The sequence below is a fragment of the Lissotriton helveticus genome, chromosome 3_2 (genome assembly GCF_964261635.1).
Source record: "Lissotriton helveticus chromosome 3_2, aLisHel1.1, whole genome shotgun sequence".
Taxonomy (NCBI): Eukaryota; Metazoa; Chordata; class Amphibia; order Caudata; family Salamandridae; genus Lissotriton; species Lissotriton helveticus.
In genome coordinates, this window is record NC_136062.1 from 198,978,683 (window position 1) to 198,995,039 (window position 16,357).

Below are 16,357 nucleotides of genomic sequence, written 5' to 3' on the forward strand. Positions count from 1 at the left end.
TTTGCGTGCCCTCACCCCTCGATAGAGGAGAGGCTTCATTGGTTGCACCCAAACAGGATTTTAAGCTTATATATTGATCGTACCGAAAAGATCACTGTGCGGACAATCATCTTTATGCGATGTTCTCGTAGACTAAACAATTGAAGGGTTGCGCAGATAAGGACACTCTCTAGATGGATAGTCTTAAGCATTACGCTCTGCTATGCAATGACCAAGGAGCTGCTGCCATAAAGTTTGAGAGCCGATTCCACCAGGGCAGAGGCTGCTGCCACTGCATTGCCACATGACGTGCATATCCTTGATATCTGACAGGCTGTGACGTGGGCGTCAATACATACGTTCTCAAAGTACAACTGTCTTGACAGCCAGGCTTGGCAGAAGAGCATTACGCCCACTCAGTCCTGCCGGGCTTTTTTGTCTGAGCCCTCTGGAGAGACCCTCCAGTTTGAGTGGTACTACTTTGGTATCTGTTTTAAGATGAGGAATCTGCAGTTAGAATTATCCATCAGAAGACAATGTTACTTATACTTACCTTTGGTAATGCACTGTTTGAGGTATGTGAGGCAGTAAATACATATGATGTGCATACTCTTGCCATCTAATGTAGAGCCTGGATGTGTGCAAGTTATTTTTCTTCTAAGAAGACTTTTGAGTTACGAGGTATTGCTGCGAAGACTCTTGTTGGTAATGCACATGGGCATCGTTTTCTTGGTTTCGGCCTTGTGTTCTCATGCTCTGAATCAACACCGCTGCGGTGCTCTTCTCAGCCTTCCCAGTTTCCACTCCCTCTGTGGGTATTGTTTACGCTTGCTTTCCTTCTACTACCATCTCGGATCTTTGTCTCAAGTGACTCTTCAGTCGTCCTCGGCCCCACATGGGATCTCACCCTTTGGAGCCTCCCCTGTCTCATCGCCTCCTCCTTCTCAAGAATACCTCGACAGGGGTGGAACGGACACTCTTCAGATACATTGCCACATGAAGTACCCCTGGATCGATCTCCATCAGGTCTGTAATCTCGCCTGACCATGACAAGGCCACCTACAAAACCTGCCGCTTATTCCGGTAGAAGAAAACTCTCTGCAACCGCAGGGCTCGTCTCGAAATGTCATGTAAGAATGGATACGACACTACAACAACTTCAGCACCCAGAACTTTGAGGGGAATCAACATGCACAGCCGTCAGCCCCTGATGATGAGGCTTTCTCACCCAACTCAAGCTCTGGATCTGACCTGTAGATCAAAGACATTTTGCCGGCATAAGTGGTTGTGAGTATGGCTCCCCCTCATCATCCCCCTCGACACTGCTTGCATCTCGAGCAGCCCTTCGCAAAGGGACATCCAGCTGCTTTGGACCCGCAGAAGAAACCAAAGTCGGTGCCATCTGCTCCAGTCTCAGTGCTGACCTGGCCGAAACCCTTGGCATCGAAATCAGTGCCAACCCCGAAGACTCCAGCGGCGACTCTGAAGCCCACGGCTGGATCCTCGCTCGCCCACAGGAGACTGTTCCACAAGTCCCGAAACACCAGCTGAGTTTTGAGGAAGCCTTCAAATCCCTATTCCTGCAAAACACAGGAAGATGTTGGTCAAGGCCATCAGCCCTGTGCCAGACACCCTCCTTTCTCCACAAAGACCACAACGATCTCCATCTCAGCCTGACTCACTACCTGACCCCATCTCAGGGGTCACTGCAGTCAGATACAAGGGAAACACGTGGAGGATACTCAAGATTCACCCCCTCATGGTGATGCCTTAAAATCATGTGACCTGAACCCTACAGGGTACACTGATCCTGACTTGTACCCAGCGCACCCCTCCCCTCCCCTCCTGAAAACTCCAGTTCTTACCATGAGCTGGTAGCCAGGGCATCCTTGTACCAGTCAATATGCATGTTGACACCATATAATAGGATTTCCTTTTCAAGCCCCCTTCACTACCCGCCGCTCTACCCAATACTTGTGGATGCTCAAGGGCATGGGCTGACATCTTTCAGGGCCCAGTCAAAGTCAGAGTATTCACTTTGAGTGGTACAAGACATCCCCTACAGACCCTGTCTACGTTCGGAGACAATTACCCCCTGACTCTCTGGTGGTACTATCAGGGCTCTGGTGACACAACTTCACCAGATAAGGAGAGTAAACGAATTGATGCTACAGGTAAGAGTTGAGGCGCAGTCACCTAATCATTGGCGCATTGGCAATTCAATTGGTTTGCTCTCCGACTATGACCGTGCTCACTAGGACGAAATGGAGAACCTCCTTCAAGATCTCCCAGATAAGCACAAAAAAGAGGGCATGAGATAGTATCCAAAGGCAAATTTATCTCCTACACAACCATTCGGTGTGCCCTTGACGCTGCAGAAAACGCCGCCGAAGGTATCACTCATGTGTGCTCATTCGTTGACACAGGCTCTGTATCTCCAGCTTTAAACCAGATGTTCAGCAACACCTGCTCAACATGGCATTCAATAGACAACACCAGTTCGGGCCTCAGGTTGACCAAATGCTGGAAAATAATTAAAAAAGGGTACAGCAAAGGATTTGGGTGCCTTGTGGGTCCTTTCGCTGCACACCGTATAGTGCAGGCATGAAGAACAACTTTCCCAAAGCCTCCACAGCTCTTCAGAGCTCACAGGCAGAGCAGCCCTCCCTTAGAGGCTTCTTTAGAGGGTTCTACTGAGGCAATAATACTAAAAGTAGAGGGAAATGTGGCTCCCCCAAGAGTGCCACCACCACCACTAAGCCCTGACTTGCCTGTTTTCCCCTTTGATCACACAACACCTGTCATGGGGTGTCTGCAAAAATTCTTCCCCACGTCGTGGAACGTCACCTCCGACCAGTGGGTGTTAGATATTATCTAACATGGTTAGTGTCTGAAGCTGACTTCCGTGCCTCCCACCATACCACTCTGCAAATACAGACTCCCCAGAATAACAATGTCTGCTCAGGGAAGTAGTAACGGTGCTCCTCCTCAAAGGGGTCATAGAACTCGTCCCATACTATCTGCTGGGCACAGGAGTCTACTTGCTTTACTTCCTGATCCCCAAGAATGACGGCTCCCTCTGACCTACTCTAGATCTCTGGTCCCTCAACAAATACATCCTATCACAGCACTTTCAGATGGTCACTCTTCAGGATATTATTCCACTACTACATCAAGGAGACTTCATGTTTGCTCGCGACCTCTCAGACGCCTACTGCCACATACCAATCCAAGGGGCGCATCACTGCTATCTCAGGTTTGTGTCAACAACAAAACATTACCAGTTCAAGGTGCTTCCCTTTGTGTTCACCAAGTGTCTCGCAGTGGTGGCCGCTCACCTGCGCAGACAGGGCATTCACATCATCCCCTACTTGTATGACTGGCTGATCACGAGTGCCACTCCGCAACAATGTCATAGACACACACAGGTCACAATAAACCTTTTGTATGAGCTCGGATATATGATTAACACAACCAGATCCCACTTCCAACCCTCGCTAGGGGCAATACTCAAACTGCGAAATCAGCAAGGCCTACCCAAATCCTGCTTCGGTACCGTTATTTCAGGCACTAGTTCCTCTCTTTCAACCTGATCGACTGGTCATGGTCAGGGCAGTCATGCCCCTTCTTGGCTTGATGGCCTCTTGCATTGCTATAACCCCCCCCATGGCAGGTTACACATGCATCCGTTACAGGAGGGCTTAACGCACCAATGGTCTCAAGCAGAGGGTCATTGGGACAATCTAGTGTTGATCGTCCGCCTCACTCCTTCCTGTCTGCAGCGGTGGAACACCAACAACGTGTTGCAGAGACTGCATTTTCTCAACCCAGTTCCCCAGGTGACCATCACAACAGACTCCTCCCTCACAGGGTGTGGGGTGCCCTTACTAGATCTGACTGTCTAAGATCAATGGGAACCCAGACATCAGGGTCTCCACATCAACTGCTTGGAGCTGCTAGCTGTCCATCTGGCGCTGAAGGCTTTTCTGCCCCACGTAACCTACAAGGTTGTCCTTATCCGGACGGACAACATGATAGCCATGACCTACCTTCTAAGAGAGAGCGGTACTCTACGTCCCCAGTTCTCTCAGCGCACTCAGAGCATTTGACGGTGGTCCCTCCACCACAAGATCCACCTGTTGGCAGAGTACCTCCAGGGAGTGGACAACGACTTTGCCAGCCTCCTCAGCAGGATGTGGCTAGAAGTCCCTGAGTGGGAACTTCACCTGCAAGCCCACCTCCCATACTTCCAACAGTGGTGGTTCTCGCTGGTAGACCTCTTTACCACCGCAGAAAATACCCAAGCTTCTCATTGAGGTTCTTGCACCCATGGTCCAAGGGCAGTGCACTGTAGATGAATTGGTCGGGGATATTTGCCTATGCTTTTCCTGCCTCTCCCACAACTTTTTGTTTGTGGTTTGGAGGCTACGGCAAAAGTCTCATAAAAAATGGAACTTATATGAGAGCACCAGGGTGGATGCTATATGGCTCTGGTGACATCAGTCCAATGTTGTTTCCAGTGCCAAAATAGAGCCAGCACCCCCTGCTGATGTAGGAGAGCTATGATACGTTTCCAGTTCTAGTCTGGTGTCTGGGCGTATTGAACAGGTATGTGAATTCTACATGTAGATAGAGTATCCACCAGAAAGAGCATTACTGAAGGCAAGTTACTTTTTCTTATGGCACCTCAACAACATGATGATTGAAATGCAGAGCCTATCAAAATGGAATATACTTCCCCCACTATTACTCTCAAAATTGTCAACGATAAGATGCAATAAAAATGCATGTAGACACACCTTAGTTGTCTGCTTTATTAAAGTGTATGTATCTAACCTAATAGTCTGCTGTTTAACATTCAGCATTGCTCAGAAAAACGGTCTCATTGATAGTCTGTAAATACTGTTAAATAACTAATGTGTACAGATTTTAGGGATCGCATTTTGCTAATTGCCATTCTCTATAAATCGCAATTAGGAAATTGCTATCCCTAATTTATGAAATTCTTTGAGTTTCATTTAGCTATGCCTAGTAGGTCACAAATCGACCTACCTCATGAATATTAATGAGGTAGGTTGCAGTTTGCGACCCACTGGGATTAGCATCCATCACAGATTATGGTGGCACCATGTCTGTGACAGCTTTTTAATAAAGTAATTGTTTTTAATGCAGCCCATTTTCTTTAAAGGAAAATGGGATGCGCTTAAAAAAATAAAACGTTAGTCTAATATTTTTTAAGAGCAGGCATTGGTGCTTTGGACCACTGCCTGAACTAAAGAAATATTTGAATCTACATAACCCCTTCCATTTGCGAATAAATACCACTTCCTCCGAGGTGTCGCTAAAATATGAATGCTTTGCAAACGTAATTCGGTCATAAAATATTCATATATACCACTGCAATTGGTTACTATTAAGGGACGCCCTAAACGCGTCCCAACCAAATGACCAAATTGCGATTCGGTAACCTGTTACCAAAATTCATCTTTTGTAGATTTTAAAAACCTTTATTGCAGTTTGCGACCGTAATAAAGGTTTTGTACATATGCCTCTAGGATTAATTAATCTGTCTTTCGCTTGCCTTCTTTGGCGCCCTGTCACCACGAAAGGGGCCAGTTGGTTGTGCTATATCAAAAACTATGTGGATAAATAATAAACTTGTGACCTGCGCTATTTTCCGTTGTGGTTGCATGAAGCTATGGTTTAGAACTAATATCAAATGATGCCACCAATACAAATCTAAATATAATGCCAGCTGCAGTGACGTCGTGGAGCTATTCTCATGGGCAGGTTCATTTTACACACATACCCGTTCAGTCATTGGTCACAGAGTGATTTACTTCCTGTCTGAAGATGCTTTCTCATCCTGTCGCATGATGGTGGCACAGGAAGTCAGCAAAACTGTTGTTGTCCCCTGATTTTCTTTTAGCATCAGAACTGATTCCTTTGTGACAATGGTCGATATTTCACCACAACATTTCTTCCTCGTTCCGTCTCAATCACGAGATGCTCTTGCTGCCTCCTTTCATAGACATCATCCTTCAGTAAAAGGGTTCTGTCTGCAGAGCTGGCATGTCAGAAGAGTGATGACATTCTACACTGATTGTACAAACGAGACAAGCCCTTTCCCTAGACTCTGTCGCTTGTTGGGGGATCTGGCTTAGGCAGCTGTATTTCCAGTGCTCATTTGATAGACTCATGCATTTTAAAAAGCTACTTTGTTCAAGGAGCCTCTATTCGACAGAGCGTCTGTGGTCACTCTGTACGGCTTATGGCTGCTTCAGTCACTTTTCACTGATCTATAGCAATATCATAGATATATTTTGTGGCCATGTGGGATACCCTGAGTGGTGCAGCTCAGTTGACTTGAGTTTTAATGATGGCCCTTATGTTTCCATAGACTACTGAGAGACTAAATCACTTTGTCTACTAGGTGCTCGCTTTATTTTAAAGTGTTACTACATTTTTAAAGAGAAGGCAGGAATACCAAAGATAAGGACAAGTTGCTCACGGGTGTCTTTTAATTATTTATTTACTTTCAAGTCCTCTTTCGTAGAGCTGAACAAAATCCTAATCGTGTGTAATTGGAGATTACTGCCAGTTTAGGATCTATACCTTTTTTCTTTTTTGCAAATACCACACATCCTGCGCTGCTAAAATCTGGTGAAAATTTTAAAGTAAAATTGTGCGCTGTCCGAGTTTGTCCATTTTGGAACCAGTGAACACAGTAAGCACAGTTAGAGGTTATCCCCCATTTTGAGATGCACAAGCCAGAATAGTAATAGTGCACAAGGTAGTATCACCTACTGCAGATACCAGGTTTTATGTAGCCCTTAGTAAGAAGTCTTCAGTACTTAAACTCTGTCCGAGGCTACCTGTTGATGAGACAGGCAGGAGAGAGTAAGTCGAACATGCATGGAACAATACCTACATTCACTAGTTGAACTCACTTCTTCACCTGTGGCACAGAATCAGTGCTCTCAGACTGAAAGGAAGCATAACAACCTGTTTAGTCTTAGTATGCTGCCATATAACGCATTTTTTGTCTCACTCAATTTCCCCAACCATGCCTCCCAAATGCTAGTTTCATGTTCAGCAACAATGCTGCGAAAGTGGCGTTCCAATGCCAAGGATTTTGTGAAAACAACATAATGAGTTGTACACAAAAGCCTGTTTAATTGTGCAATCTTTTTTCGGCCTGTCAGATACGGTGCTTCAGATTAAGGAAACACTGTCAAGAATTGCATGTGTTTGCCTGCTTGCTTTCCACTCCTTTCAGTTGTTAATTTTATAAACACCCTGTTTAAGTCTCAGCTAGGCAGCGCTTGCGCTGTCCCTCACCCTTTTTAGGTCTCGGCCAGGCAGCGTTTGCACTGTCTCTTCGAGACATGCTGTGTGCTGGATATGGGCATAAAGCTCCGCCCACTTTCAACCATCTTTTTAATTGGCTCCTGTCCCTGTCCTTTGTAAATGGCGGCTTTTCATTGGTCAATAGGCTTAGTAGTCCCTTGTTAGTACCACCTTGTCTCTTCTTGTAACCTCCCACGAGGACAGCCCCTGTTACATGTCTCCCTAGGTTTTCATTGCAGCCTCAAGGCACTATTTTCTTAAAAGGCATCAGGCAAGACTCACACTTGGTCCTAAGCTAGGCTGGCTGTGGTTACTTCACTCACGAGCACATCTCACATTTAAGAGACCATCTATAAATTTCCTTTCATCAGCTCCACACAGAGTACAACCTAATTCGTAATTAATGTATTAATTCACATTTCAAAGCTACTAATTTTATATATGGACATAGCTATTTCAATTTACTTCTAGTACTGTCTTGCATGCAATGCATTATGGGTAGGGTGGATTTACCATATCTTCTGCAGGGTGCAGTAACATGTGACCAAAAGAGGTCCTCAGTGCTGGTGCCTTGCTCACTAGGGACCTCTATGAGAAGCTTGCGGTACTGCACCTAGACCTGCAGTACTGGTGCCTTGCTCACTAGGGACCTCTAGGAGCAGCTTGCGGTTCTGCACCGAGACATACAATGCTGGTGCCTGGCTCACTAGGGACCCCTAGGAGCAGCTTGCAGTACTGCACCGAGACATAAAATACTGGTTCATGGCTCACTATGCAAGCATTTGCAATGCGCTAGTTCTCGCATTACTGAAAGTATGAGCTATAGGCGTCGCATTGTTATTCGCAACGCCAATACCTTAAACTATCAGTAATGCGTTACCAAAGTTAATACTCGGCTGACAAGTGAGTTAGTTAGATGCTGCAACAATGGTTCTATCTGATTATTATTTCTTCCTAATCACCGGTTTATTAGAGTCCATAACAGCATCTCCTTCCTCTCCTCTGCCCAGAGGCAATATACAGCAGATAAACACAAAATGCAGAGTAGTCATTTAATTGAGCACAATATATAGATTAGCTATTTTCACTAGAGAGACAACATAGCCTGATATTGTGCCCCGTGTGCAATGCAGAAGGTGCTCGAGTTGAAATAAAATGCACATGAATGTACAAGCGTATATATAAGAAAAAGTGTTTGTGTGATCTGTCCACTCTCGTCATTTACAAAAGTTTTGGAGCTGGTTCATTCCATATGTCCAATTCTTTATATGCCAGCCAGGCAGATCTTTCATTGACATTTCAATCCCAAAACATCTGTGTGACAGTTAATCACCTGGAGTCTTCTTCAGGACAGCAATTAGAGAACACCTGAATTGAAGGAATATTACATGAGGTGGGCTGTCTGTTACTGGTTCTAACAGGTGACTTTGGCAAAGTCAAGACGGGATGGGTGCTTTTTTTAAAGATAATTTCATGTCCATACATGGCTCAAATGATCGCTCCAGTGAGTCGCTGCATATAATTGTGGTCCGTACCTCCAGTTAATACATTTCCTCACAACCACGTGAACAAGCTCTTCGTGCTCGTGTAGTCTCAGAGAATGATTATTCTTTGTCGCACTCAATATCCCCACCTGTGCCTCCCAAGTACTAGATTCATGGTCAGCAATAATGATCAGTAGGAAGTATTTTGTGTGCATGCTTAACTAGAGGACTTTATACAAATTCGGATGTCTGCATCCGGGAATACTGGTATGTGCCCTTCCTAGATTTAAGTGAGTGTTTGAGGTACCTGTGAGTATGGACTCTTGTTAGGGTGGAGGGTATCTTTCTCTAAGCAAACGTATATGTTTAAAACTAAAATCGTTAAGGCACCAAAGTATCATTTTAAAATTTCGAAGTTTCCTAACTTCAAAATGTATTCTTATATTGACTAAATGGTATTCTTTTTCATCAATTCATCTCAGTACTTGCAGCCACTGCTGACAGGTGTTTTGCAGAAAACTGCTTTACCAGATCTTAGTTCTTCGATTTATTTTGTTCCTTTTACCTTCTGTTGACAATCATTGCATCAGTTTGATTTGTACAAGTTCTGTCACGCTTAAACGAATCACTTCAATCGCATCAATGTTAAAGGGACGTTGAAATGAATAATGCTATAGTTTTCTTCACAGAAGTTGCATCCTTTTGAGTTCTGAGCTTGACACTAGCAGTCGATATTTTAGTTCTGGAGTTTCAAGTAGCCGACATCCTGTGTTACAGTTTCAATCCGCAATATTGTGGCATCTTGTACATTTGCAAGATTGATGTGGGGTATTGGGTTGGTTTTGCGTGTTATGGAGAAGTAATGTTTTTGTGAAGAGTGGAGTGCTCTTGTGATCTCGATGAGGTCCAACAAAATTGTGTCCCTAAACCACGCTCAGTCTCTGCGATAAAATGGCCTGTTGGGATAGTGGCTGTTTATTTCTTCGTATGGTTTTGAGATTGCTGGTACCCACCTATATTGAATATCGAAGCTGCCTTGACTGTGCGTTCAGTGTTCGGTCTAATTTGTTTGTCAATGCTTTCATTTGCATAAAAGGAATCCTTATGTTATCTTTGCATAATGTGCTGCAAAAGGAGGCTGTGCACAGAGAGGTTTAAGGCATGGTAAATTTGGCCCTGGCTCAAGGCCCCAGCCATACAGGGGTCCCTGATAGAATCAGCTCTGATTTTACCCAGATAAGCTTGAATAATTCTTAACAGATTGTTTTAAATACCATTCTTCTTTCATGTTTAATGTAGATGGTGTATTGGGTCTATTACAGACTTTTGGCAGTAAAATGTTTGTTTTTCAACACCATGCAAAATCCATAAAAACAGTTTCTTTAAAATCAAACTGTACCTCACGTATAAGAAAATAGCAGGAAGTCACAGAGATTATTAACCGTGTTAGTGAGCTGCTGCTGAATTATAATATTGAAAAGACACTGTCTCTGAATATTAGATATAAATACATTTCGACTGTGCCTCTGCACGGTGACCTGGCCAAAGGGGGTATGTATGAGCTGAAATTGGACCATAAATGTTAAGCTGTTACGAACAGGGGCCCCCAAAATGTATTTGGCCCCGGGTCCCTGAAATTCATAAGATGTCCTTGGCTGTGCAGCAGGCGCTATTGTTGTATAGGCACAGTGTGACAGCTTTCCTACTTGCTTGCAGTCCTGCCAAGCGTCACGCAACAGGTGTGACGCTAACGCATTTCAGTGTGGTGATCCGCATCACCGCACTGAAATGCATTGTCACGCATTTTCGACCTGTGCCAGGCGCGCCAGCGGCACTCCTGTGCCCGGGCTCTCTCTGCTGTGTTCTGAGAGAGGTGCTGCCAGCCGAGTGCCTAAACAGTTAACTGAGACTCTGCTGCAGCTCTCAGCTCTGAGAGCGGCGCGCTACAATGTATCTCAGTCTCTGCTGCCTGCTGTCCGACTGAGGCTCTGTTGCCCTGGAAACAGATGCGCAAATCAAGGTGCGGCGCCAGCGCGGCTACTCAGACTCCTCACAGTCTGCAGGGGGGCCGAGCTGCCCTCTGAGTCGATACTCAGAGCTGTCAATCACCGTGTGGTGCCGCACGAGGGGAGCCGGGATTAAATCCGGATGTGCCAGCCGCGATAGTACCGTCACGTCCGGAGGAGTAGGGTCAAGTGCAGAAACGGCGGGGGATTAGCGAGTGCAGGCTGCGCACGAGACACTGTCTCAGACTCTCAAGCGCCATGATGGCCGCGCGCCGCGGCCCCTACTTATACTGCAGCTGCATGCTGCACCTTGACCACCTCTGGCAGCTCCTCAGCAGAGCCCCGGCGACAGACTCAAAGCTCTGGCAGGAGGAATGTCCGTCGGCGCGACTGGAGTGGACAGAGTAGCCTGGATGAAGCAGGCACAGCTGGCCGCAGAGTCAGAGTGGCCAACATCGTGGCTGGGTGGGCAGCAGCTGAGCAGGTCACTAACTAAGTAAGTGTGAGTGTCAGTCAGTGTCCACGCTGCGCACACGACGCCGGTCAGTGTCACTGTTTTATTTATTTATTTCTATGTATGCAGTTACCACGGGTGTCAGAGAATTATACGAACAGACAGACAGTACTGATACATGTGGAGAAAGTTATGAGGCAACAAATTACTACACAAAAAGCAAACGTGTTAAAAGTGACAATCGTGAACAAACAAAATACAAGAGGTAGCACAAACGCATTACAGGAAAAAGTGGCATGCTACGCGTTCAAGTTATTAAAAGCGTGCACAGTAACAAGTAGAGCCTATAATAGTGCAATAAATGGCACATACACCACAAGAACAAACGTAACGTTACGTAGGCAATGGTGGCACTGGTGCAAGTGTCTAAAGCAAACAAAATGTAGGAGGTAGCAACCAGTATGTTAAGAGAAAAGTGACACTCAGCAAGAGCTCAAAGCTGTTAACTTCTTTGTAGCCGCTTGCCTCCCGTGACATGCGTTTATTAAAAAAAAAAGGCAGAAAGCCTAGGCTGCGAATGTAGGAACAGTAGTTTTCAAAGAAATTGGGTACCGGTAGGCCAGCCAGAAGGTGAGACATGGGTCACACAGCAGCACCTACGCAGAGAGGTAAGAACTAAGCCTTCAGCATTATTACAGCCCATTCCCCTTGGACCTTCGACAAAGAGCACTGCCGTCAGGTATTCTACTTGCCTTGCCGTAGCACCACCGTGACCTTTACTAACATGAGTCATGATGCAGTGAAACAAAATAATTTCACATACTAAAAAGCATCGATCTGCAGGGCTGCTCGGTCTGATCATCCTTCTGGAGTCAGAGAGCCTGCTGCCTTTAGTCCTGGTTTAGTTTTACCTAATACCTCTGCAGCACGTGTTATCACATTAGCAGCTGCTCTGAGTGTCATGTAGGGCTGTGAATAGTGGGTATTATCATCTAGTCTGAAGTCGGGTCAGTGCATGGACATTTACACTCTCTTCAGTGTTCTTCACATGATCAGTGTCTTTTTTTCTGATTTGTGTAGAGGCCTGCCCGAAACACACTGAGTCACAGAGACAGAGTCTCCTTCCATTGCTGGTGCTCTGCAACAGTTTCAAGAAGTTCTTGAAGTTTCTTGTTGCGCAATTGGCTGTAATTTCTGATATTTATAAGTTTCCCTCGCCTTAATTGCATGATTTTTGCTCGCGAGAAAATGTCACTCATAGTCGTTGAAATGTCACTCATAATTTCACTCAAATTTTTAAAATGTCACACATGGCAATCTTAAACCTTGGCAGCTATGTGCTTGCTCCAGTATTGTTAGCAACATCTTGCACTATAGGGGCACTAAAGCACTATGCCAATATGTAACTTTCAAATACAAGCACCAGCCTCATGTTTACCTTTAATGGCCTCGGGTGTCCATCAAAGGTTGCTGTGCAATAGTCCAGGGGGTCTATTGACACTAAATCACTGAATTGAGAGTTGGGGGTACTGCAGTAGGTGAGAGTGCTATGTCTGACCTAGGCAGCGCCACCACAAAAACAGAAACACTGGCAGCGCGTTGCAGGGCACGGTGTGAGTTGCAGTCCGTGTGACAGGACTCTCTGCTTCAGCTGCCAGAGACCGTAGGAGCTCCTATCCCTGGCGTTGGTACCCCAGAAGGATCATTGGTTTCAGGGCTTATGAAGGCAGTGGTAGGAAACGAATGTGACCAAAGAGTCTGTAAGTCCTTCTTTACTTTCTGTGAACATGTTGGAAATAGAAAACAGTTGAGGATGCAAAGATGGACACTAGCTCTGAAACATATTATCGGCATTGCACAGGGACCTTTAAAAAAGAGGAAAGGCTGGAGTTGCACAATACAGGAGGAGCCATACCGAAGGTGAAATGTTAAGCGTACATCATATGTCGATATGGATTAACCGTAAGGAGACAGTGAAGGCAGTTAGCTTTGGCGTGGGGTATGCATTTGAGTGCGGAAGTTCCTGTTAAAGGAAGTCAAAGACTCAACAAACGTTATGCAATTGCTGCTGTTTTTATTAACGCTTTCTCTCTTCGTTGTTTTCCAGATCACCCGCAGGAAATTGAGTGACTGAACACAGATGGATGGGAGCCTGCGAGGGTAGAGAACCGGAAGTCGGCGCCTCTCGTCTGTCTGCAGGCCCACGTGCCGTCGCTGCCCACGCGGACACAAACTGCAGAAAACACTGCTAGAGGCCATCCGCCCACCCGTGTTCCCGAGTCCGACTCCGCCGCATCCGCTCCTCTGCCATTTTATGCTACTGACTGCCCACTTAGACTTGCTGGCTAGCCAGATGGGAGGAGCCAAAGTGCAGAACTCTTTTACCGTCTGTCTTTTCGCATTTCTTTAATTCAGTAAGGACTGGAGCCTGTTATCTTCCGCAGGAAGTGCAGCCTGTGTAGCTGTGCTGGCTCCTGCAGCAGGCTGTCTGCCTGAACAGTTTTCTTTTCATTTTACCTGCTTTGAAAGGCCCCATTCTGCTCCGTGGACAGGGATAGTTTTATCACCAAAGTTCTTCAATGGTGCAATGGGCACTCAGTGGGATTCCGTGTGGCTTTGTCTTTTCCTACTTGAGAGGTGACTTGTCGGACTTTCAAGGGAACGTGGCTGATCGAAATCAAGCCCTACATAAAGCGATCTAAGCTGAGTCAGGCACAGTAACCAGACACACAGCAAACATGCCAAGTGTACTTAAGATTGTGCCTTGCAGATGGCTATTGAGGAGAAGTTCCGTGGCGAGTCTACTGGTGGGATGTCTGTTGCACTCACTGGGTAAATAGAAAAACTTTAAATTGTTTTACTTTTCTTTTTTAATAAAACTTTCACTACTTCTAGCAGTGCCTCCGCTCTGCTGGTAATTGCCATACTGAATAGAAAGTTTGATGGAGCAACTTGTCAAGGGCAGCCTCTTGGCTACTTTTTTGTAAACCTTTATTCATTTTTTTAATCTTCGATCATGGCACGCTCACAGGCAAGATTTATATGTTTTTTTAATAATAGCTGCTGTGAGGCATCGTTCAGTCTGCCTGGATCCCACGCTCCAATTCCCTTAATATCCCTCCTACCCTATAACTTTCATAAATAGGGTATTTACATGTGTAGATGAAATATGCAAAGCGTGTTTTCTGTGAAAACACTAATAAAGACCAAAGTGTCATATTTCTGAAATTACTGGACTCTACCATACATGTTTGTCCTGCCAACTTTCAGTCAGCCAATTATAAAGAGACAATTAGCCTATTAGTGGGGCGATTTTTCACAACTTTCTCATTTCCACCATAGGGTTCTCTGCATTAACAGGAATCTTTGCCATCCCATATTTTCCTGTAATATACAACTGCCAAGCATGGAAAACGTACGTATTGCCTCATGATTCCATGCCGCATCCTCTTTCTGCCTACTAGAGGATTTCAGTCAAAGGAATCACTGTCGTTGGAGGATGAACGGGAGTTAGAGCCTCATTTAGTAGACAATATACTTAGTCAAAACATAACGAATACCCCATCTGTCATATTACAAGCGCCATAGGCTATAATGCACTTGTAATACAGCAGCCGGGACATCCACCATGTTTTGAAACAGTATGCCGAACTCTAAATAAGGCCTTCTTCTCTACAACCAATCCGCTTTAGTCTTTCCTTTTTTTAAGTGGCTGCTCTCAAAGGGACCTCTTCCTCCTGTCTTCTGTAGACTACTATAATGAAGACTGCTGGTCAGACCTCATGTCCTGGAGACTGGAAGAGCCTTGAGCATCTAAAGATTAACATTCAGCTCACCTTTTGGCCTTATCTTCTGGAGGGCTGGAATCTACTTCCCTCCCAGATCTAACGAAGAAGGGCAGCATTGATTCATCTGGATCACACCGCCATTCACATGTCATCTCAGGAATGTTGTATAGCATAAAGCAGTAGTACAGAGTGAGCAAGATAAAATTAAATAATTGCCCTGCCTCTTGCACCTAACAATATGTCCACATTTGTCAGGAGTAGAGCAGAGTAGCAGATCATGGTCGTTTTTGTTTGGTTAGAACTGCTCCTTGCTGGCTGAGGTTTGATTAGTGATTGCGAGTACCTTCATAGACGGTGCTGGTTCCACTGACTTGCACCATTCTCTTTAATGTAGAAATTGTGCACCTGATTTATTATTTAATCAGAGCTTGAAAGTGAGATGCAGCACTAGCATTGACCCATCAAGCATTTTGAAATCTATTGTTTTAGGATAAAAGGGTCTTCTGTAGTTCTCTAACATCTTTGATTTAACCGTTCATGCCGTGCAGTGACCAGACACTACTCTCTGAAGATGGGACGTTTGAAGTGTCATTCAAAATAGAAGTGATCCAAAGCATTTGATGATGAACTCCAAGGAACTGCAGTTTGAATGCTGGGGATTAATGATAAGGCAACATGCTTATTTCTCAGTAAATTCAGATTCTGTTGAAAGGGAAACGTGATATTAAAGTGATAGCAAAAGTCAAGGAAAACTGACAAATATAAAAATATGTATGTTTTAAATTTCAGTTTGTACTGCTATTTTCTGGCCCCTAGTATCTTTGCCTTCACACATTGATTGCAGCCGGTATCCAGGATGCCACATCTCTGCACTTCTTTCTGAACACCTATCTGCTGGAGAAGCATGCAACGTTCTGGTTCTCGGCGAAAGTCTCAATCCAGACATGAGTATGGACACACTTTATTGTTTTCTGATCCAAAAGCTGCAACAGTTTGGTGCCTTACAACATGTTTTAGAGACGATGGAACAAAGCATTGAAATAAAATGTTTCATTTTCACAAACCGTACTGAGTCTGATCATCATTGCACTATTCTGTGTTTTTCAAAAAGTGAGCACCATACTGACCATGTTGTGCCCTTCTGCTCCTTCCAGTGGTTGCTTATGTAGATGACATTGTGTCCTGCCTTCATTGGATTGTTTTTATATTTGAACCCATTTTATAATAATATGTACAGGCACAAACCAACTACTACTGCATGTTAGTACCAAAGGAATGTCTATTAGAATGTTGCTG

At 45.0% G+C, this 16,357-nt stretch overlaps 1 protein-coding gene across 2 annotated transcripts in view; it reads left to right on the forward strand.

The window, feature by feature from the left end:
* The window catches only part of CD276 (CD276 molecule), a 239,585-nt gene extending 223,460 nt beyond the window's left edge, over nucleotides 1–16,125 (forward strand). For both annotated transcript variants that reach the window (XM_078685061.1, XM_078685060.1), the window contains one exon: nucleotides 13,381–16,125. In XM_078685061.1, coding sequence (XP_078541187.1) covers nucleotides 13,381–13,403 — 23 coding nt within the window. In that variant the 3' untranslated portion in view covers nucleotides 13,404–16,125. The remainder of the gene's footprint in view (nucleotides 1–13,380) is intronic.
* Nucleotides 16,126–16,357: the final 232 nt, after the last annotated feature.